The sequence below is a fragment of the Solanum dulcamara genome, chromosome 2, assembly GCF_947179165.1.
Source record: "Solanum dulcamara chromosome 2, daSolDulc1.2, whole genome shotgun sequence".
Taxonomy (NCBI): domain Eukaryota; kingdom Viridiplantae; phylum Streptophyta; class Magnoliopsida; order Solanales; family Solanaceae; genus Solanum; species Solanum dulcamara.
In genome coordinates, this window is record NC_077238.1 from 14,208,056 (window position 1) to 14,230,804 (window position 22,749).

General features: G+C 34.9%; 1 protein-coding gene across 1 annotated transcript; it reads right to left on the reverse strand.

The window, feature by feature from the left end:
* Positions 1 to 146: 146 nt before the first annotated feature.
* On the reverse strand, positions 147 to 3,186 carry LOC129880362 (endoglucanase 25-like). Its single transcript, XM_055954352.1, has 6 exons — positions 2,480 to 3,186; positions 2,087 to 2,397; positions 1,484 to 1,939; positions 1,240 to 1,375; positions 982 to 1,154; positions 147 to 898 (listed from the first exon to the last, which is right to left on the reverse strand). Exons 1-6 carry the CDS (start codon positions 2,850 to 2,852, stop codon positions 497 to 499), a joined length of 1,851 nt encoding a protein of 616 aa, XP_055810327.1. The 5' UTR covers positions 2,853 to 3,186; the 3' UTR covers positions 147 to 496.
* Between the last annotated feature and the right edge of the window lie 19,563 nt (positions 3,187 to 22,749).

Consider the following 22,749-nt stretch of genomic DNA (forward strand, 5'->3'; position numbering starts at 1 on the left):
AAACAATAAATGTAACGCCAACACAACAAACCCATTCGTAAGAACAAGGAAAAACATATTATCCAAAATAATTTTCAAAAAACAGAAACAGAATGCCATTAGTCCAATACCATTACTCCATGCACACTGCACTACAAAATGCAAAGTTGACATAACTGGGGCACATTTATTGAAAACTTATCCAACAAATATTGAGGCTATTCATGTTCCAGTTTACAATGAGAATATCATTGGTTTGGTTTGTTACATACATACAAACTGTGTATATTGATACATTGCAAATAACAGACACGCCGTTGGGCACTTCATCAAAAAGGAATTGTACATCTAGATTCTAGATCAGGCTGAGCTCAAAGCTTGTACATTCGAGGTGCTCATCCTGTTTGTTGGATTGCTTCAAACTTCTCGGTGCCAGAATCCCATGTCAACCACATTATGAAAAAAATGAATCTATGGTCACACAAGACGGTGGTTGATAAAAGCAATGATCAACAAATTATGGTTTCCAAGCAGCTGGTGGAGGTGGTGGAGTAGGGAACATGGGTGGTACTGCAGAGAATATCGTGTTCTTGTCAATTCCAACACTTTTATCTCCGGATAGAGCTACGAGGGCTGCAACCAAACCGGCATTTCCAGCAAGTGTTGGCTCAGTATAATTGTAATTAGTACGAACATCATGGAAACCATCATTCTTGTCTGGTCCAGCAACCATGGCTCCAACAAGAGTATTCGGATTAGGCTTAGATGAATCCCTCCACTTCCATCCTCCTTTACAATTATACTTGACCTTGTTCTTAGGAACTGATGCACCTCGATGGTGGACACGTTTTGGATAGTGATTGCCAAAGCCCACAACATAACTCATTTTTCTGGGGTTCTTGCCAAGGATATAGTCGATCTAAAAGTCAAAGAAGTACAGCTGAGTTAATGCCAGAAATGATTTAACATACATCAAAATTTAGCTAGGGGAGTCTTATTTACCTGAGTCTGTGCAAATTCACGCAGGACATCAGTAGAGTAGAAATTAGGACCACAATACCATCCAGGGGTGTCAGCAGCTGCAAGATAGTCACTATACAAGGTAGCCAGGAAGGCAGCATTGACTACATACTGAAGAGGCTGAGGCCTTCCATGGTTTAATTCTATCAGCCCTCCTGCAAAAGGCTCAACGATTAATATTTGACTTTCCACAAACTCCGCAAAACGTTTTACATACTTAACTAGATTGAAGATGCTTACCTTTCGTGCGGTTAAAAGAAGTGAAGAATGGCAAGAAGGAGCACATGACTATGCTTGTCTGGTTATGAAATGTACTCAAAATTTCTTCATAAGGATATCCAGGGCTCAAAAACAATCTCAAACGGCTTAGAAGCACCTAAATACAAATCAAAAAGCATTGTTTCAACACAATATAGATCTCTCGAATAAATACATACAAATGTTGCCTGTAATTAAAACTCAAAGAGAGGCTATATGTTCTTACTTGTGATCCAGCAAGCTTATTATCCCAGCTGAACACGCCATAATCAGGACCTCCCCAGAAGGCACCAGCGTGTTTAGCGATACCAGGAGTTGTAGCAAGCTGAAGATATGAAGTATTTCCTGTAGCATAATACAGCCAGGATGCACCCCACACAAACTCATCCCAATAACTAGTAGAATTGTAGAAAATTGCAGCTTCATTTCCGCTACTATATCTGCCCCGCTGTTCCCTGCCAAACTTGAAGAGAGTTCTAGCACCATGAACAAGCTTTTGTGAGTAGACCTTGTTATCCTTAAAAACAATGGAAGCAGAAGCCAGAGCAGCAGCCATCTCGGCAGCAAGATCCGAGCAACTATGACATTCAGTTACAGGACGTGGATAATCAATGTCTTCTGGACGCACCCAACAATAATGATCATTGGGATCTGGCCCTCCTGAAGTATCCCCTTTCCCCACCTATAAAACAGAGCATGAATCCTTATATGAGATCAAGTATGTAATGATCATTTTCTCTAAGATTGAGAGAAACAAAACACGTGCAATCAATCCATGAAAAGAGAACAATTATAAAATCTTAAATCAATGTAAATGAATGTGATTTACTTGTGCAACAATTCGATCAATGGTATCCGCCGACGAATTGAACGTTTTCAAGAGATAATCAGTCCCCCACTTAATAATATCCTTGACATGATTGAGCTCTCCAGCAGCTTCATATTTAGCAGGATACTCAATCACACTCCAACTCAACATAGTAAGAGCAAAAGATTGAGGGAAATTAAACTTTATGGCATCTCCTGCATCATAATAACCCCCAACCAAATTCTTAAACGTAGTCGAATCATCCGATTTGCCATCCTGCAGAGCTGAACTCCCCCTCCATGATACATTATTATGCTTCGGTAGTTTCCCAGCTGTCAAAAATCAACACATAATTAAATCAAAAACTCATCAAATAACTAAAAATCTTGTGAAAAATTGTGGGGAAACACTTACAGCGCTGTGCATTGAAGAACATAAGGGCTTTACGAAGAGCTAAAGTGTAATTATCTGCTGGAGGATTATGGTGTCGGTGTTTAGGTACAGTTTTTACAATAAGAGTAACAAATCCAGCAATGAGTGCAGCTGCAATAATGCAACCGACAGTCCATTTGAATACTTTTCTACTAACAATAACACAACCCAGATCTACATATTTCTTCTTCTTCTGTTCTGTTGGACCTAATAACCAACTTTGCTGTGTTTCATCTAGATTTCTTGACAAAGCTGCTTTATCGAAATCTTGTAAGTTTCTGCTCCTATCATCATCAGTTGCTGAATCTGTTGCATTGATCTCTAATGAACCTCCCCATGGATCCCTGCCGTACATACTGTCAAACTCTTTGTTTGCTCTGCTTGTTTGTGAAGGGAAGGAGAGAAATTAAAGGAAGAGGAAAGTAGGTGAGACAGAGAGGCAATGGCAATAATGGAGTTTGGAGTATATGAAGCTGGAATTTTTGGTGGGAAATATACAGTTGAAGCCACCGACACCGACACTTCTGCTAGTAGACAAAGACGCTATGCCTAAGCTGTGACCCCTTTGATGCTTCTTTGCTTCCTACTTTAACTAGAGTGTAAAATTAGACATCAATTTTTAGGATTCCCTCCATTCACTTTCCACTCTTACTAAAAACAATGATGTTTCACTTGTAAGGAAAAAAATATTATTTTATGTGTGGTATTTTTATCTGGCGAGAAATTTTAGAAAGAAAGAAAGATTTGTAATAAATTATAAATATTGTGTGATTATAAATTATTTTATTAATAAACATATTTTAAAGTTAAATTGTTATTGAATGTGAAAATGTGTAAAACCTCAAAAGTTGAAAAGTCAAAAAACGAGGTTCAAAAGAAGTTTTTCCAAAAACTTCGCTTTTTGTCACCAGTTGAGGACCACGAAGGCCATCACAGGTTGTATTCCTCACCACTGTCTGTGATGAGCTGCCGTGGGGAAGATCCTGAAACTCAGATATGCAGGGAAGGAGTTCACGACATGGACCACGATCTGTGTCGTGGTGGACCCTCCTGCAAACCCTAATGACTGCCTCACCACACCTAGTGTCAGCAATCCTAACCCATTTTTTGCTAATCCGCCCAATTCGCCCATATTTAAATGGGTTGGGTGAGTGACTTTTAATAATGGGTCCACTATGGGCTCTACCCATATTCAACCCGCTGAAAATGGATAAAATATGGGTAATATAGGTTTCTTCTATTCAGATTGGGTATCCAAACTTACTAGACATAACCATTATTACAATTAAATCTCCTTCACCATGTAAAGGCTACTCACTTTTTAACTTAAGATATTATTTGTTTATTTTTTACTGTTATATTAATTATCTTTCTATGTAATGTGTTTTATGGTAAAAAAATGGAAATATATATGTTGAAAAGTTGTACCTCTGTTAGCCTTTCTATTGCACAATTTTATCTACTTTTCTTTTTTACTAAATTACAAGTTTTATCAATTACTCTTATTAATCAGACATATAAAAAATAAATTTATTTTATCTTTTCACATAAATTATATTCCAATAATTAAACAAATGTTGCCCTCAACAAACTTAAGGTGGAAATGAAGTGTGTGTATGCGTGTGTGTGTGCGCGCGCCCTCAACTGATTGCTGACAAATTAATCAGCATATGTGCCCAGATAACGTCCAAAATTGGACAATGCAGTGATTCTTATGATATTATTAATAGCCTGATAAAAGCACAAAAGGATGATAATACCTCGACAACTACGGAGGGACAAGATAAGTATGAAAAAATTATCTTTTAGACCCCAATTGCCTAAAAAGGAGTTACTTTGGGATCTAAAGAAAAAATCGATAAGCTACTTCAAGCCATCGGAGATCAAGAACAGATAATGAGAGATTTATTTTCTCTCAAAACTACTCCCAACAGATACATTGATTTTACCGGATTATATCCTCGGATCAATTACCTACAAGATTCATCTCCATAATATCCTGCTTTGACCTCAAATACTCCGGGTATCCGCCGAGACTTTTACTGGACGTTTCAGTCACAACCTGTTACCAGGTAACTTCCCTTGGCGTTCCTTCAGAATACCACAGCACAGCTTAGATATTTTGGTCCTTAAGTTTATTTCTGTCGGACCAGATTTTTACAAAGATGAAAGATATCCTGCCTACCATTTTATGCAAATTGGAAAGGCTGACCTTGCAACGATTAAAAAATATGAAATTGCGTTGTTGCGATTACAATTATAACATTTTAAAACTACCTATTCAAAAATATTATATATTCAATTTAAACCCCGCACAGCCTATCGTGGTTATATAGGATACAAAAATAAACCAATATATATATATATATATATATATATATATACACATACATACATACTTACTTTTGAGGCATAACTGATAAAGTGAAAACTAAAGTATAATGCTAGTGCTAAATAAATAGTATATATATCTGACTATTCTTATTGGTCATTTAAAATTGTCATATCATTAAGGATGAAATCGAAGAAAATAAATACTTTCTTCATTTCGTAAAATGATATATATTCTAACATTTTTTGTTGTTGCAAAAGTGACAGATAAAAAGGATAAAAAAATTAATTAAAATAATTAAACAACCCAAACAATCTAATCTTTCTTGAAATTCTTATATTGATGAATTATTTTTCTTACACTATAGCAACTGAGTGAGAGGCATAATTAAATCCTCTTCCTAAAGCTACATCCCCTTGTAAGTCACTAATTCGCTTTAGGAAATCATAAAAATGGGTTAGGATTGTAATTTATCCGACCCATATTTTACCCAACCCATTTTTTACCCATATGTAAATCCGCCCATTTTTGTCAACCCATTTTAACCCTCCCAAATTTGACCAACCCGCCCATTTTCTGCCACTAACCACGCCCCCACCACCAGAGCCATAGTGCCCTTCACGAACCTTGGTGGGTCTCGTGGACGGGAACCCTTGCAACCCCAAATTTTCTCAGAGACCAAGTCCATCACCACAATGGTGACCACGGCTCGTATTGTCCATCACGGGCCATGGTGAAGGTCCGTTCAAGTGCCCGAATCCAATTTTAAGTTGGGGGTAGTTTGGTCATTCCCTATATTCTCATTAATGAATGTGGACGCTTTTAGGAATTTATCCTAACCTATTAAACTACCCTAAGCCCTCTTAACCCTCTCATTCTCACCATAATTCCCAAATCACAAAATCTTCTCTCTAAAGTTTCCTCTCAAGACTCTCTTCTCCCTCAAGTAAATTCTAAGAGTTTCCTTAAGATCAAGCTTCAATTTCTTCAAGTTAGGACTTCTAAAGGCTAAGGCATGTGGGAATTCATCCATGGGTACCTTTCACCCATGGAATCCCAAGATTTCCCCTAAATTTCTCTATGATTTTTATTCAAAAATCCCTAATTTTATGATGATTGCATTCGGTCTTCTTATTCATGAAATATTTTATGACTATTGATTAAATTATGCATTCAATTGTTATTATTCTCATGAATTGAGTATCAATTGATATAAAGTATATGATCACGCATGTTTTCAATTCAATGTCATGATTTCTAAGTAAATTAATCATGTATTTATATTTTTACCGTAATTTCAAGTATAAGCTATGATCATGAATCCCAAGTATGCAAGTATGTTTTATGAATGATGGTGATTTAAATACCCTAATAATATTTCTATGAAAAGGATTCGTAATGATGGAAGGCCTACACCCATATTACATAAACCATAGGACAATGAGTTATTCTTATGAACAAGTTTCTATGAAGTATGATTATGAAAGGCTTATGATTGGTGCCAGGTATGATTTATGATTATGATATGACATGTATTCCGTGGGATATTGACTTAGCATCGAAAGGATCTTGAGGTGGGGGCTCGACTTAGCCTTAGTAGCAACCTCTAATTCCTTAAACTACGTTATCATCGTAGGTTTGCCAATATGCCCTAACTAGTGAATCCACATATAGCGCTTAATGATGATAATGTTGGACGGAGTCTAGCTTGGCAAGTAGCCTCCCCCTTATCGATGTAGGGATCATTGGATTTCATGAAATAGCTCGCATGGCCTTATATGTCGGTTAAAGGTTCCCACACCAGTTAAAGAAAAACAACGAAGTTCTCATGATAAAGATGGTTGATGAATTGACCAATGAGTTGTGATGTTTTAATATTTTCATATTTGTACTCATATTTTAAAGATATTGGTCTTACATGCCATGTTTCATATTGATTATGTCCTATGTTATTGTTCATGCAGTCTTCTCACATACTTAATGCATTTCATGTACTAAAACATACTTTTTGCCTACATTGTATCATAATGTAGGGTCTGTTGATCTCACCCATCCTCCCATTCGTGGCTAAAGCTTGTGATAGTGTATTGGTGGCTAGAGCTTTATTTTCATTACGTTATTTGACTTTGTCATTTCACCCTCTTATGTTTTCATGGGTGAGTTAGGAGCTTGTCTTATGTCATCATCTTGTTTGTAGAGGTATGTTAGATGTTAAGAGTTTATGTTGTCTTATATTTCTCATTTTGAGACTGCCCTTCTATTGAGACTATGCTTCCGTGTCTTTGTTTGAGCTTTATTTACCTTATGTATGCTCATAAATGATATGGCAAGAAGCTTGCTTTGGGTCCCTCAAGATTCTAATCATCGTGTCGCACCTAGGGTCTAGCTTGGGTCTTTACAAAATGTATCATACTTTTTAAGACTAACTAAAATGAAAAGTTATGTCATAAACAAGAGGGAGTTTCTTGGATGGTAAGCAGAACTCGCTTGCTCAAGTCACCAAGGGAGAAAAAAGGGTGGGAGCTCCTAGGGAGAGGTATAAAAAAATTGTGTCATATAAATTGAGATAGAGGAAGAATTTTTTTTCTCTCCATATTTTTCCTTCAATATGATTTACTGATACATCAAACTATTTCTCAAAATTTAAAACTATGCATCAATTAATATAGAGATAAGTGTCAAAAACACACATAAACTTGTAACACCCCACAAATTCTATCCTAAGAATCCGAACTATACGTCGAAAGTGTATAAGCTTTAGTCTCAGTGATGTCTTATTTGTCCATGGGTGTTAGGGTCCTTTACCAAGTGTAGAAAGCATATCGGATGTGGTCTAGGGTCATAAGAGTCCTCTAGCACTAAGTTGAGTTCATAGATTTTCTATCAGCTAAGTTTTTCTTGTAAGTTCATTCAAGGGTCAACTTCAATAAATCACATAACCTAGCATATGAAGAGTTATGTGGCTTAATACCAATCAAATGAATGTCCTTGAAATCTGCTTTCAACCATTTTTGACCGTTTGTCAATTCAAGTTATGTGCTAAAAGTTATGCCCATTTTTTCTGGACACTATGTAGTTTGCGCGAACCGGTACGCGAAGAGGACGTCATCCGCGCAGCAAGGACAGTGTTACTGTTAAGGTTGCGCGAAGTGCCGCGTGAACTAGGCTTCAGTTGTGCGCGATCGCGCACATTACTTCGGAGTTCTTTTTAGTTTTTCTCCTTTTCACATTTTAGGAAGGGTGTTTTTGTCTTTTTCTCATCCCATAACTCCAACTCATGACTATTAACCTTCCCCAAAAGCCAAAGTCAATTAGTTTTGATTACTTCAACCCTCTCAATCTCAAAATTTCTACGCTCAAGAACTTCGTGGAAACACCACGGGTAGGGTTCATCTTTCAAGATTCTCCATCAAACTTCTTCATTAAGGTATGTAAGGCTTCAATGAGAGTATTCCTTTAACTCTCATGCCTAAAAATTTTTAAAATCTTCAGAGAACATCGATATATTTGTTAGAACCAAAATTAGGGTTCTTTATTAAATTATGATTTTTCTTCTTTATGAAATTATGAGTTTTCTCTAATAAAATAAGTTTTCATTATTCACTTTGATTTTGAACCTCATGGTACTGATTTAACATGATTTCATTTATGGTCATTCAAAACATTTATGGCATATTAAGTATGAGAATAAGCATGACACAAATTACAGCTTTATGTATGTTTCTATGATATGACTTATGAGCTTAGCCTCAGATATGATTCAAATGATAAGTGATTTTTAATACCTATACGTTGTTTTGGGAGGACTATTTAGTACCGAGAGGATGCGGGTTTTAGAAAAACTCAAGTCCCATAACTACGCACCAATGTAGGACTTGTGTGTACCATTTTGCTGGGCAACTCCATATAGCCCTGAGAGGCACATACTAGTGGATCCACCTAGATATGATATGGTCCTATACCCCGGTAAGATATAGGGCAGCCCGCCCAACTGGGTTAGCTGTTGGACATGATGAGCTCACATGGTATATGTGGGTTATAAGAAACTCCTCAGTTTTAAGAATATTTTATGATATGATCTTCTCTTATTGTGGTCATTTTAAGTATGCTATTTTATGTATATGAGATAGACTCATCTATATACATATTCTTTTGAAAGAAAATTTTGAATGGTATGTAGACATGAACTCCAACTGTTTTATCTTCAAGTACTCTCACTATGTATATGACTTTTTTTTAAAACCTTGTTCCATTGTCGCCTTTATGATATGTTATACTAGTATGTTGGTGCTCCTTTCATACTCAGTACTTTTCAAGTACTGACGCATATTATCTCTGTGCTGCATCCTTTTATGATGTAGATTTCAGTGTTTGTTCCCAGACTTGTGGTTAAGTGATTGCACTAGTTTCAGTCAGCAGTTGGTGAGTCCTCCTCATTTGGAGGCTTCCAGATTAGTTTTTAGTCAGATTATAGGAGTTTATTTGTTTAATGGTTTGAGGTAAGTGGGGGCCATGTCCCGATAAATTTATTTCCTTCAATCTAAATGTTAGAGGCTTATTTCAGACATTAGTTGTTCATTTATCATGGATTTATTGACTTCTGATTAAGACTTATTAAGGATATGTTTTAGCTTCAGTATTAGTTTCATCAATATGCTTTGATGTGTTATGCCAAGGGTTAGCTCGAGGTCACTCGTAGTTTCGAGTACCGTGTCTCGGCTGGGGTGTAGACTCGGGTTGTGACAAAACTATCCCTTTTTTAGTTTCATACCTAAACTATTGGGAGTGTCAGTTTCATACCTAACCTATCACTTATTAGTTTGAGAAAAAATACATTTCGCTTTTATTCCACTCTCATCATGGTATGTGTACTACACCCTCTCTTTCATTTAAAAAAATTTATCACATCATACTCCACATGGACAAAACATTTCACCTTAATAAAAATTAAATAAAGTATTAGAACTAGTTAAAATTAAAGATTAAAATATTACTATCCACTCTCCCCAAATAAAATTATAAAATAAAATATAAAATATTTTTCTTACTCCACTCAACCACTTTCTCTCACCATACTTCCCCCGTCCATTTTTAGTTTTATTTTTATTTATTAAATTTCTTTTACAAAAAGTTTTAAAAAAAATTCTTACTTCATCTCCCCTCCTCCCTCCCCTTCAAATAATGATTTAGTTATTACTTTAATTTTGTTAAAAAATACAATTCTACCCCGCCCCACCTAAAAAATATAGCCAACTTTATTACGAATTAAAATATAAAAAAGAATTAAGACGTATAGAAAGAACTTTAAGACAATATTTACTATCGGTAGAAAAAGAAATAAGTAAAGCAACAATCTATACACCGTTACTTGAACAACCAAAAACCGATTTATTTTGGAAATTATTTAATATTTAACAAGATATAAAATATTGTAACGAAAGAATAGAGTGTGTGTATGTATATATATATATATATATATATATATATATATGATTTTAGGAAAATATTTTTTTACTTGCCGCAAGACTTTCTTAAAATAAATTTTTTATTTCTGTTATATTCAGTATGCAAGTAGAAAAGAATATTTTTCTAAAATTACATGTACATATCTAACACAAACGAGAAAAATGTAAAAAAAATAGAATTAAATTAAGAGCAGATGGTTAGATGGGGTGGGTATAATATTTTTTAAATAAAAATAATAACAGTTTTCTTAGGAAGGCGTGGAAGAGGGGGGTGAAGTATGAATTTTTTTAAAATATTTTATAAAAGAAATTTAAAAAAGTAAACGAACCGGGAATTGTCCGGGGGGTGGGGGTGGGGGTGGGGGGAGGGGAGTGGGTGAGAAAAATATTTTAAATTTTATTTTCTAAAAAATATTTTTTTAATATAATTTATTTTTTAAGATAGAAGTACTTTAATTTTTAACTTTAACTAATATTAATAGTTTATTTAATTTTTGTCAAGATGAAATATTTTATCCATTTGGCAAGATTTTTTCAAAAAATAGAAAGAGTAGAGAGACTGTATTACACATACTAAGATGTGTTTCTCAAACTAATAAGTGATAGTTTAGATATGAAACTCACACTTCCAATAATTTAGGTATGAAACTCAAAAAGAGGAATAGTTGAGGTGTGTTTTTGATACCTATCTTATTAATATATATAAATATTGTGATAAATACTTATATAAATTACTATTTCTTAAAAAATATATAAAATTCAAGGTGAACAAGTAAAAATAAATGAAGGGGGATATGTTTATCGAATGATACCTTTTAAATTCAGTCAGTAATTTATATTTGTTTTTAATTAGAGACAATGATAAAATAAAAAAAACACACATTAAGCATCATGTTTTAAACCTCTGTATTTATCTTTAAAAAATCATTGCATATAGACTAATTATTAATTTAAAACTTACAGAGCTGTTCGGTGTGAGGTATAAGGTATAACAATTTCGAAATAAAGTACAAGATTATTTTATCTTGCGTTTGGTTGGAGGTATTAGGTAATTCTTAGATTATTTTTTGCACCATTTATACATTTGTGGTGTGATAAGTTATTTCATATACATAGTGAAATAACTTATCCCGAAATAATTTATTCCAGAATAATTTATTCTCAACCAAACGACCCCTAATAATTGAAATAAAGAAAATGCATACTGCATGGAGGATCCTTTTAAGTAGATGACTCTTTGGATAATCGGATCGAGACTTTTTTATACAATGATAGAATTTGCCATCTTTCTTATTAAATAATTAAAAATCAATTTATCGGGAAAGATCTTATTTATGGTGATAAGCGGGGGAGGATTTATTAAAGGGATAATTCAATTTATACTAATAAATATACCCCTGAGTTGATAATTAGAGTTAGAAGCTTCACAGCTTCCTCCACTCACCTCCAATATTTAAAAATGATGTTAAATGGCATTTCAAAGCTAAAGTAATTAACTAGAATTTTTTAAAAAAATTAAGAAATGATGATCAAGAAACACATCTGAATTACTATTTTTGTTAGGTTCCTATCTGAACTACCAGGTGTTTGTATTTCATACATGAATTATTACCAACTATTTATTAAAACACGACTTGAAATTAATGATTCAGTTGTCACGTGGATAAAATTTAATGAGCAAATTAAGTTGTCACACATTTTTCGTCAATTGTATTATTCCGGAGTTTTGATAAATAGTTAGTAATAGTTCAGGTAAAATCCACAATCACCTAATTGTTTAGATATAAGCTTGCAAAAACATGATACTTTCAGTATATTTTTCAACATTATCTATTTATCGAATGATATCTTTTTAAATTCACAAGTAAAATTTGTTTTGTAAATTTTAATAATAACACAAATATTATTATATACTATTAAATAATCTAAATTTCAAAACACTTATGATCACATAAATATCATAATATTTAAGATTTTAAATTTTAAAATATTTTTTTATTTTAAGTTTCGTGACTAATTAAATTAAGCTATATAAATTGAAATTAATTCAGTTGAAGTAATATTAATTATTAAATAATAAATACAGTACATAACATAATAGAGTATATACTTTTCAAAATCTATACAAGTGGATCCCACTATAAATAATGTGTATAATCATGACTTCATCAAGTGTTTTACATTGTAAAACTTATGTTTGGTTAAGAAGTTCATACATGAGATTCACCGACATATTTATTACATTTGATTAACTTATCAGTACTTCTGACATTTTTATTATTCTTTTGATTTCAAAATGTCCTTGCAGTTTTCATTTTATACACCACTTGCTCATTGGACTTTAGAGACAAGATTGCTCAAAATTAACCCATATTAATATATGAATTCATGATTGTACATTTTCTAAAGAATTTTGGAATTACAAATCATGACTTCTTTTATTTAAAAAAAAATATAAAATTTGATCCATAAATTTATATTTAATTAAAAAAAGAAAAAGGATCATCATTTTAAATTTTATTTTAAAAAAGAAAAAAAAAAGGAAAAGAAATTCATGCTCTGCGTGAATAAATTGTTCATACCATATAAAAGAATTATACTAATGTATAACTAGTACTACTATTGCTGACTAGTAAATCTTTATTAAATTAGATGTATTTGAAAAATTGCAATCACAAACATTTATCATAAAAGAAACAAGGAGATCAGTTAACTTGTTTATGCAGCGCCTTACGATATATCTTATTTATAAAGTATAATTTGCTCATTTGATAAGATTGTATAATAACTGAAGAAATTTTAATAGTTTTCACAACTTGTTATATTTTCATATTTATAAAAAGAAGACACGACTTAAAAAACCAAATTACATATCCAAATAAAATTTCAACTTCAATCTGATTTCAAATCATAATTTCATATTGCATATCCAAATATATCACAAAGAACGTTTAGACATACTATATAAAATATGAGAAGCTATTCAAACTCTCCAAAAATATATTTCCACTTATAATGACTTTGACCTACAATTCCCAACTGTAATGCTATTTCATCAACTCTATCAAATTAAAACTGTTTCTCCATAGTTGTTGAAATCTCCTACTATTTTTCTCCGATCAAATATGTGTCATGATCTAAATTCACGTAATCGGAACCCAACACACCATTCGACCGGAGTGAATCAAACTCATATTATACACTCCAATCATATGCATGTAAATTATAATAATTGTGAAAGCCATTTGAAAATCATATACATCTTCAGTTCAAATCATAAACCGATTTCAAATTCAAAATCATACACGAAATATTTTATTAGAATAATAAAATTAATAAAATAAGTATTCTTTCATGTGTGTTGCGTCTTTTATGTATAGAGTAAAAATAGATATAACACGTGAGCAAGTTAGATGTTGACACAAGAAAAGACAAAAGAACCATGAATCAACACTAGTGTGATCCATCGTGAGGAAGTAAGAAATCAGACATAAGCTCAACACTAGACCAAAGCTCAGATGCATGGAGGGAGAGAAATCAAAGGGTACTAGGCGTTATGTAACCGATCGAAGAAAACGTTGGATGTTACACTTTTTACTTTTAATATCATTTTATTAATTAATCATTAACATGAGTTGAGAGGGAATAACTCTTGGCCATCAACTCCTGATAATTCATCCCTATAGAAATAGTAAAATTACCACATTGTAAATCATCGAATTCTCTGATTGAATACTTGAATTTCACTCTAACAGTATTTATCAATATCATTACTCGTTCATCCGTTTTGGACACTCATCAAGCTTGTCCGGAGATATCTCCACCAAAGATATCATTAGAATCAGGCTAAAGCAGACTACATTTGTTCAATATTATTGAATTCAGACAGTTTATCTTAGGTTAATTACTTCTTATTTACGGCTTTTCTTGCTTAGGTATATTTCACATTTAATCGATCTAAATCATGTGTCCTTTAAACCTTGCATATAAATTTAATTGTATCTTTTTAAAAGTAAACAATGTACAATTCCATTATTACATCCCGATACCACTCTTTACGAAGTCTATATACCAAAGAATTAATAGTAATAAACACTTGGAACAATTCCAACTAAGGAAAATGACAAATAATTATTATGAAATGAGTATCAATGCTAAAATAACAAGAAAGATAGATGAAAAGATAGAATGGGTAGTATTTTTAATTTCACTTGTTCTTACTCTCCTCCTTGTTACAAGAAGAGGGGTATATTTTTACATGTATATACTTGGGCACCAAGCAAATTACATGGATATCTATTTTTCATGTATATATTTGGTCACCAAGTATATTATGTGGATACATAATTTACAACACATAGTATAATATGTGTATATATATCTTACACATAATGTATTGTGTGTACATATATATTACTACAAAATATATTTATGTGGACATTCATTTTACAACACTCCCCCTTACATATCCATGTAAACAAAAAGATTTAGTGAAAGAAAAGTGTAGTAATACGCTTTGTTTGTTGCCTCATTAAAAACCTTTACCAGAAAAACCAGTGGGATAAAATCCTGGTTAAGAAAAAAAAAGTGCAGCACGAATTTACTCCCTCTGATGAAAATATTACTTAATATCTCAAAGATGACGCATTCAAATCTTGTAGCTCAGCTTCTGAAAGGTGGAAGTTGGTAATGCCTTAGTGAATATATCTGCGAAATTATCACTAGCACGAATTTGTTGAAAATCTATTTCACCCTTCTTTTGAAGATCATGAGTGGAAACGAATTTTGGTGAAATATGTTTCGTTCTGTCTCCTTTTTTGTATCCTCCTCTTAGTTGAGCTATACATGCATCATTGTCTTCATATAATGTCATTGGAATTTCTCCTTTTAAAGGAAGGGTGCATGTTTCTTGGATGTGTTGAGTTATTGATCTCAACCAAACACATTCTCAACTAGCTTCATGATGACTAGTATTTTTGTATGATTTAAAGAAGTAGGAACTATAGTTTGTTTTGTTGAACATCGTGATATAGCCATACTTCCACATGCAAATAAATAACATGTCTGAGATCGTCCTTTATGTTGGTCAGACAAATATCCTGCATCTGCATAACCAATTAGTTGTGAATTGGATTCTTTTGAATAAAATAGTCTCATATCTATGGTTCCTCAAGGATATCTAAATATATGCTTAATAACATTCTAATGTCTCCGTATTGGGGAAGAACTAAATCTTGCTAATAAATTTACAGAAGATGATGTATCATGTCGAGAATTATTAGCAAGGTACATCAATGCACCAATTGCACTAAGATATGGTATTTCAGCACCAACGAACTCTTCATCATTTTCATGAGGTCGAAATGGATATTTATTAATATCGAGTGATCTCACAATCATTGGAATACTTAATGGGTGTGTTTTATTCATGTAAAATCTCATTAAAATATTTTCAGTATATGTTGATTGATGGATAAAAATTCCATTTGTAAAATGCTCAATTTGTAGACTAAGATAAAATTTTGTCATTCCAAGGTCTTTTATTTCAAATTCTTTTTTCAAACATTCTATTGCCTTTGAAAGCTCTTCACGAGTTGCAATGATATTCAAGTCATCAATATATACAGCTATTATAACAAATTTTGATCCAGACCTTTCAATAAATACACAAGGATAGATTGGGTCAGTGTACCCTTCTTTTAATAGATATTGGCTAAGACGATTATACCACATGTGTCTTGATTGTTTTAATCCGTATAAATATTTTTGAAGTTTTACTCAAAAGGTTTCTCATTTTTTAAATATATTTTAGGCATTTTAAATCCTTCAGGAATTTTTATAAAAATATCATTATCTAGAAAGCCATATAAAGAAGTTGTAATGACATCCATCATATGTATGTCAAATTTTTCATGAACTGCCAGATTTATAAGATACTTGAAAGTGATTCTATGTACCACAGGAGAATATGTTTCTAAGTAATCAATGTCAAGTCTTTAGGAAAATCCTTGTGCCACAAGTTATGCTTTATATCTTTCGACTTCATTTTTCTCATTTTATTTTTGCACAAAAATATATTTGTACCCTCACTGAATTTATACCTTCAGGTATTCGGACTATCGGTTCAAAAACTTTATATTTTTCAAGCGAAGCTAATTTCGTCATGAATCTGACCCGCTGTGACTGGCACCCATATAAACTCTCTGGTGGAAAAACCATTTTTAATAGATCAACAACAATAACCGAGAAGTATTGTAACACCCCTCAAAATATTTTCCTAAGATTTGGACCTTTCTTGTATTCGGGGAGGGTCAAACTCGAGTATGGTGGGGCATTTGCATGAGTTAAGACGAGTCTTTGAGAAATTTAGCAGCGTTAGAGGTGATGTGGGGTCACAAAGGACCCCTAGGACCAAGCTAAGTCCAAAAGGTTCGTCGTGGCTAAGTTTTAGGATGAGTTCGTGAAGGGGTCGACTTCTAACAACCCTATCTTTTGACAAGCGACAATTTGGGTGGCCCACAACCTATTAAATTAAAGTTCGTCGAGTCTTCTTTCCAACGCCACCAAGAATATAATTTTTGGAGTCCGGAGTCAAAAGATATGATGGTCCTAAGACGAACTAGCACGACAGGGATTTCAGGCCTGGGTTGCATTTGCTGGAAAATTGGGCTTGGCGCCACAGTGGCGCGACGCGCCACTATCACGCCAGGAACATGCCTTAGTAGTTTGGTCCCTGGCACGGCGCGCCACTACGAGGTGTGCAGGGTTTTTCAGGCCAAATTTCCAGAACCCAGAAAATATGGCCTTGGCGCTGTAAGGGCGCGATGCGCCACTATCGCGCCAAGAATGTGCCTCAGTAGTTTGGTCCTTGGCGCGGCGCGCCACTAACAGATGTGCAGGTTTTAGGCGTAATCGACCTGGCGCTGCAATGACGCGATGCGCCACTATCGCGCTAGGAGCATTTTAGCCTATTTTTAGAACTTTTTAAGAAGGGGTAATTTGGGAACTTACCCAAATTATATATGTATCACCCTAGACCATTTTGAGATCATATTTTGCAGCCCCCCTCTCTCTCTAAAAAGACCTAGGAGTCTCTCTCTCTCTCTTCTTCTTCTTCTCCATTTCTAACAAGGAATTGCTTCCAAGAGCTTCAAGATTCGAGTTCTCCATTGAAGACCCAACCACAAGGTTTTCTTCAAGTCTTCACTAAGGTATGTAAGGCTATATAAAATATGGGTTGAGTCCACCCATGTGCCCTACTCTTGCTCTGAGGTTAGAGGTCCATGAGAATGGAGTTTCTTAGTATGGTTTATGTTTGAATGAGTTTTGTCTCCTATTAATTTGACTTTATTGGTGTTGATGTTGTTGAGCTAAGAAGTTCCTAAAACCTCCTGGATGAGTGGAAATTTCCCTGGCTAGCGCCTGCAGAGTGTAGTATGAGTTGATGGATATGACTTGTTATTATATTTTGTTGATCTCTTTAACCATGTAATTATGTTGCATAAGTCAATTTTCTTGAATGTGCTATTCTACTTGAATTGTTGGGTTAAAGCCCTAGAGTTGTGATGAGTCCTAAGGAGAGGTTATAAATGTTTATCTAAATGAGTCTTGATTGAGTTGATTGGAGGATAGAATTGATGAGTGGACGAGGTCCTAAATGGGACTTGCCATTATGACTTAATTGAGTTGAAATGAGAATAGAGTTGATGAGTTGGCAATGTCCCACATGAAACTAGCCGTGAGGGCTTGTTTGAGATGATTGGAGGGATTCTTATGAGCATAGAGTCATGGAAGAAGTATCGAGCACCGAAGCGGGTAAGGGTACAGTCCATACTCGAACCCCAAAAACTATACCGCCAACGTAGGTAGGGATGGAACCGTTAAAGTCGGATGCTTCCCGTGGGATCGAACTATTAAAGTCGGATGTTTCCCATTTTATTGTCCTGAAATGATAGGACTTGACTAATCGATGGTATCCATGATTAGGGAGGCGTTCATGCCCTGGCAAGGTATGGACGGACGTGGCAACAACGTCTGATTGTTGTACTATCATTGGCTCATAGGTGATGGTTGTCGGATAAGAGAAACTCCCATTTAGGTCTTGATAGTACTCCGAGTCAGTTGAGTTGAGCGGCTTGTGATTGGTTCCGTCTAAACCATTTCTTGTTAGACTTAGGACACTTGAATGCGTTGTTATGTACATATATATGAGTTGAGATCCTGAGTTGATATTGATGTTTTCTTGATGTTTGTTTCATCCGGCCATTTTGCATACTCGTACATTTCATGTACTGACACCATTTGGTCTGCATCATTTCATGATGCAGAGACAGGTACTAGAGATCATTAACCAGCGCCCCGTTGAAGATCCACATACACTCCCAGCTAGTTGGTGAGTCCTCCTAGTTTCCGGAGGATATTGAGCTTTCTTGTATAGTTTTGTTGTCGTTTCCTTTATTTTAATTTTTGGTAGCCATGGACTTGTCATCGGCACCTTTTAGACTTTGATAGAGGCTTCATAGACTAGAGTGTGGGAAGGTTGGACTGCTAATTTTGAGAAGTCTTATTATATTTGTTCTGATGAGTTGATAGTAATTGGCCCTAGGCCCTTATATTATGAATAGTGTATATATGATTGAGTCTTCCCCTGAGTGAATATGAATGAATGATAGTGTGACTGAATTAGGTGGTTCGCTTGAAGGCCAGAAGTGGCTTTTGAGTGCCGGTCGCGCCTAGGGTACCCTTCCGGGGCGTGACAAGTATACAAGCTTAAAGATGCGAAAATAGGTTTAAATAAAGAAATAACTACTGATTTTCCAGAAACTCAGAAACCGTCTAGTTATCAATCCAAAATATGTGGAAATAAACACATCCTAGGAATCGAAAGTCATCCGTACCAAAACTCTAACCAAATAGAAGTATAGAAAAGGGAAACACTACTAAAATGAAATGATAAATTTAAAACAGTTGTCTAAACATCTGAGTTCTAGACAAAGGACTAAGACAAATGAGAAAATCCACGGTAGCATGACAAAATAGCTCACTCTTGGACTTGAACAAAATTTCTATTCCTCTAGGCGAGGTCTCTCCGCAGCCGGCTAAATATGCCCTATACTCAACAAAAGGCAGAGCAAGAGTAGTATCAGTACACAAAAACATTGGTGTACTGATAGGATCATGCGGTTAGCCAGTAATCGAATCATAGACAAGTAAACTAAACATAACAAGCATATACATATACAGAATTAGTCAACCAATCTCATGTTCAACCATATTCATTAAGGTCACAACTCAATATCTTCAACATGCTATGACTTCACACAAGGGTCCTCGCAAGGTACCTACAAACAATCATCTTTATATCGGAATGTGACAGCCGATCCAAATATATGTCGAAACATGACACCTGATCCATTTTATATGTCGGAATATGAGACCTGATCCAAAGATCCCACAATCACAAATACATTCAGTATTTATAACATTTTATCACCAAGAGCAGGTTCATCACAAAATAGGCCAGCAAGTGATCATTTCACATATAATCTAGCATGTCTAATTATTCATATACATATATGCATATCATAAAGAAATTTAAAAAGTATATGAAACTCATATGGGAAACAATACCATCACCTACCTCAAATTCAAGCTTTAACAACCTTACAATATAAGAGCCTTTCCTTTCTGAGTTTATTCCTCTCGTTCTTGGTCTAAAAATAGTGAATACATATAAATGATCAACATAATGAGCTAACTATTATGAAAAACAACACAGTTCTCATCCTAGTCCAAACCCATGATCCTAACCCCACCCTAGGGCTATTTTCCACTATTAGTTTTTCAGTTCAAATCCCCCCCTCTCCAAATAATTACCAACCATAATTTTTAGGTTCTAGAAATCAAATAATGAATTTAGGGACTAAAATCCTTACCTTAAGCATGAAAATCTGTAGAAAATTGATGGAATTCATCCTAGGTCACCCCTAGAAGTCTTGGAAACTTTTTTGCAGAAAAAGACTGTTTTGGAGGTTTTTCCTAACTTAAGTCGCGACTGTCCCACTCTAGCGGGACCCATCTCGCTCTGATGGGAGAATTCCCACTCTGATGGGTTTCATGGAAATATAGAGCTCAGAGTTTGAGCTCCAAGCCCCCATTTCACAACACACCCCTTCCTAAGACATTAAAATATATCTTTCATGCCAAATTTGATTCCGAGAGTCTTACTCACCTGAATGCAATTCCACAAAGTTTTAAATGTTCCATATTGTCTTGGCTATTAGCTTACCCACTCAAATTAGAGATTTGATCCGCCACCATTCACATTATTATCCTAGACCTTACCTGACTCAAAATTGGTCCAAGTCTGGCCTAGACTAAATTTTTTCGAAGTTACTACCCAAAGTTTTCTAACTCGAAATCCTTCTTGATTGGCCCATTCCTAATGACAGAGATAGATCATTACAATAGATACCAATTTACCCATCACTCATCCCTAAGTGACTAACCAGGGAAAACAGGGCTAAAATAAAGATAGAGTAGTACCTATTTTAACGAACAGTTGAGGATACTTGTCTCGCATGTCCTTCTCAGTCTCCCAAGTATACTTCTCTACTAAATAATATTTCCATTGTACTTTAATCATCTTATTTTTCTTTATTCCTCTACTTTCGGATATCATAATCAATGATTGCAACTGGTTTCTCCTCATACTAGAGGTCCTTATCTAACAACACTTAGTCCCATTTAATGATGTAGTCCCCATCCCCATGGTACTTTTTCAGCATGGACACATGGAATACTGGGTGTACCACAAGCAAGCTAGTTGGTAAGGAAAATTTGTATGCCACTGGCCCTACACAACTAAAAATCTTAAAAGGGTCAATGTAGCGAGGACTGAGTTTGCCCTTCTTGCCGAATCTCATCACCCTTTTAATGGGTGAAACCTTTAGAAGTATTTGCTCACCAGCTTCAAATGTCATATCCCTCATACTCTTTTTGATGGCTTTGAGTCGCTAAAAGCTTCACTTGGATGCTCCTTACCTTATCCTAAGCGTCCCTCACTAAGTCTACCCCTAATAGCTCTACTTCTCCAACTTCAAACTACCCTATGGGAGACCTATATCCCCTCCCACAAAGTGACTCAAATGGTGTTATCTCAATGCTGGAGTGGTAGCTATTATTGTAGGAGAACTCATATAAGGGTAAGAACTTGTTCTAATGACCCCAAAAGTAGATCACACATGTCATCAACATGTCTTGCAACATTTGGATAGTCCTCTCTGATTTCCCATATGTTTGTGGATGGAAAGCGGTGCTAAAATTGAGTTGAGTGCCCAACTCTTCATGCAACTTCCCCCAACGCTTGGAAGTGAACTGCGTACAACAGTCTGAGATGATAGAGAGGGGCACTCCGTGCAGCCTTACTATCTCTTTCACATAAATCCTGGCCAGTTGCTGTGCATTGTAATTCACTCTAACTAAAATAAAGTGTGCTGACTTTGTTAACCTGTCAACCGCTACCCAAATGGAGGTCATACATTTCCAAAGTCTTAGGAAGTCACCAAGAAGTCCATGGCTATTGTCTCCCACTTCCATTCAGGAATGAGCATTCTTTGAAGCAAACCTGTAGGTCTTTGGTGCTCATATTTCACCTGTTGGCAGTTCTGACACTTGGCTATATATTCAGTTATGTCTTTCTTCATACCAGGCCACTAATATAATAGTTTCAAGTCTTGATACATCTTAGTCACTCTTGGGTGAATAGAGTATCGTGAACCATGCGATTCAGACAAAATTTTTAGAATTAGTCCATTTATACGGGGAAGCAAATCCTTCTCCTAAAGTGAAGCACCCCACCTGCATTAAGTTTTGAGTCTTGAGCCTTGCCCACCAATACTCTTACCCTAATTTTATTTAAGTTAACATATTCAAACTGCTTGATCTTGATCTCATCTATAAAAGTGGGCCTTAGATCAACTCTGTCCATCATCCCACTTTTTTCTGAGATATCTAGCCTCATGAATCTGGCCTCTAAGACCTAAATTTCTCTAGCTAGGGCCACTTAAGGACTCCCAAATAGGATAGACTACCCATGCTAATCGATTTCTAGCTAAATGCGTCTGCTACCATATTAGCCTTACCTGGATGATACTAGATAGCAACATCATAGTCTTTGAGCAACTTCATCCATCCGTGCTGTCTCAAATTCAAGTCCTTCTATGTGAACACATGCCGTAAGCTGCGATGATCAGTAAACACCTCACAGTTGACGCTATACAAATAGTGCCTCTAGATTTTTAGTGCAAATACTACTACTTCCAACTTCAAGTCATGAGTCGGGTAGTTTCTCTCATGCATCTTCAACTATCGCAAAAAATATGCTACAACGTTCTTATTCTGTATCAATACAGCACCCAAACCGAAGTGTGAAGCATCATAATAAACAATGAAGT

Excerpts from the sequence above, each read along its gene's own strand:
- LOC129880362 (XM_055954352.1), bottom strand. The coding sequence starts at position 2,852 with ATGTACGGCAGGGATCCATGGGGAGGTTCATTAGAGATCAATGCAACA. Across the intron at positions 2,398-2,479 it reads GTTCTTCAATGCACAGCGCT|CTGGGAAACTACCGAAGCAT; the intron begins GTAAGTGTTTCC and ends GATTTTTGACAG. Across the intron at positions 1,155-1,239 it reads TTCTTTTAACCGCACGAAAG|GAGGGCTGATAGAATTAAAC; the intron begins GTAAGCATCTTC and ends AGCCTTTTGCAG.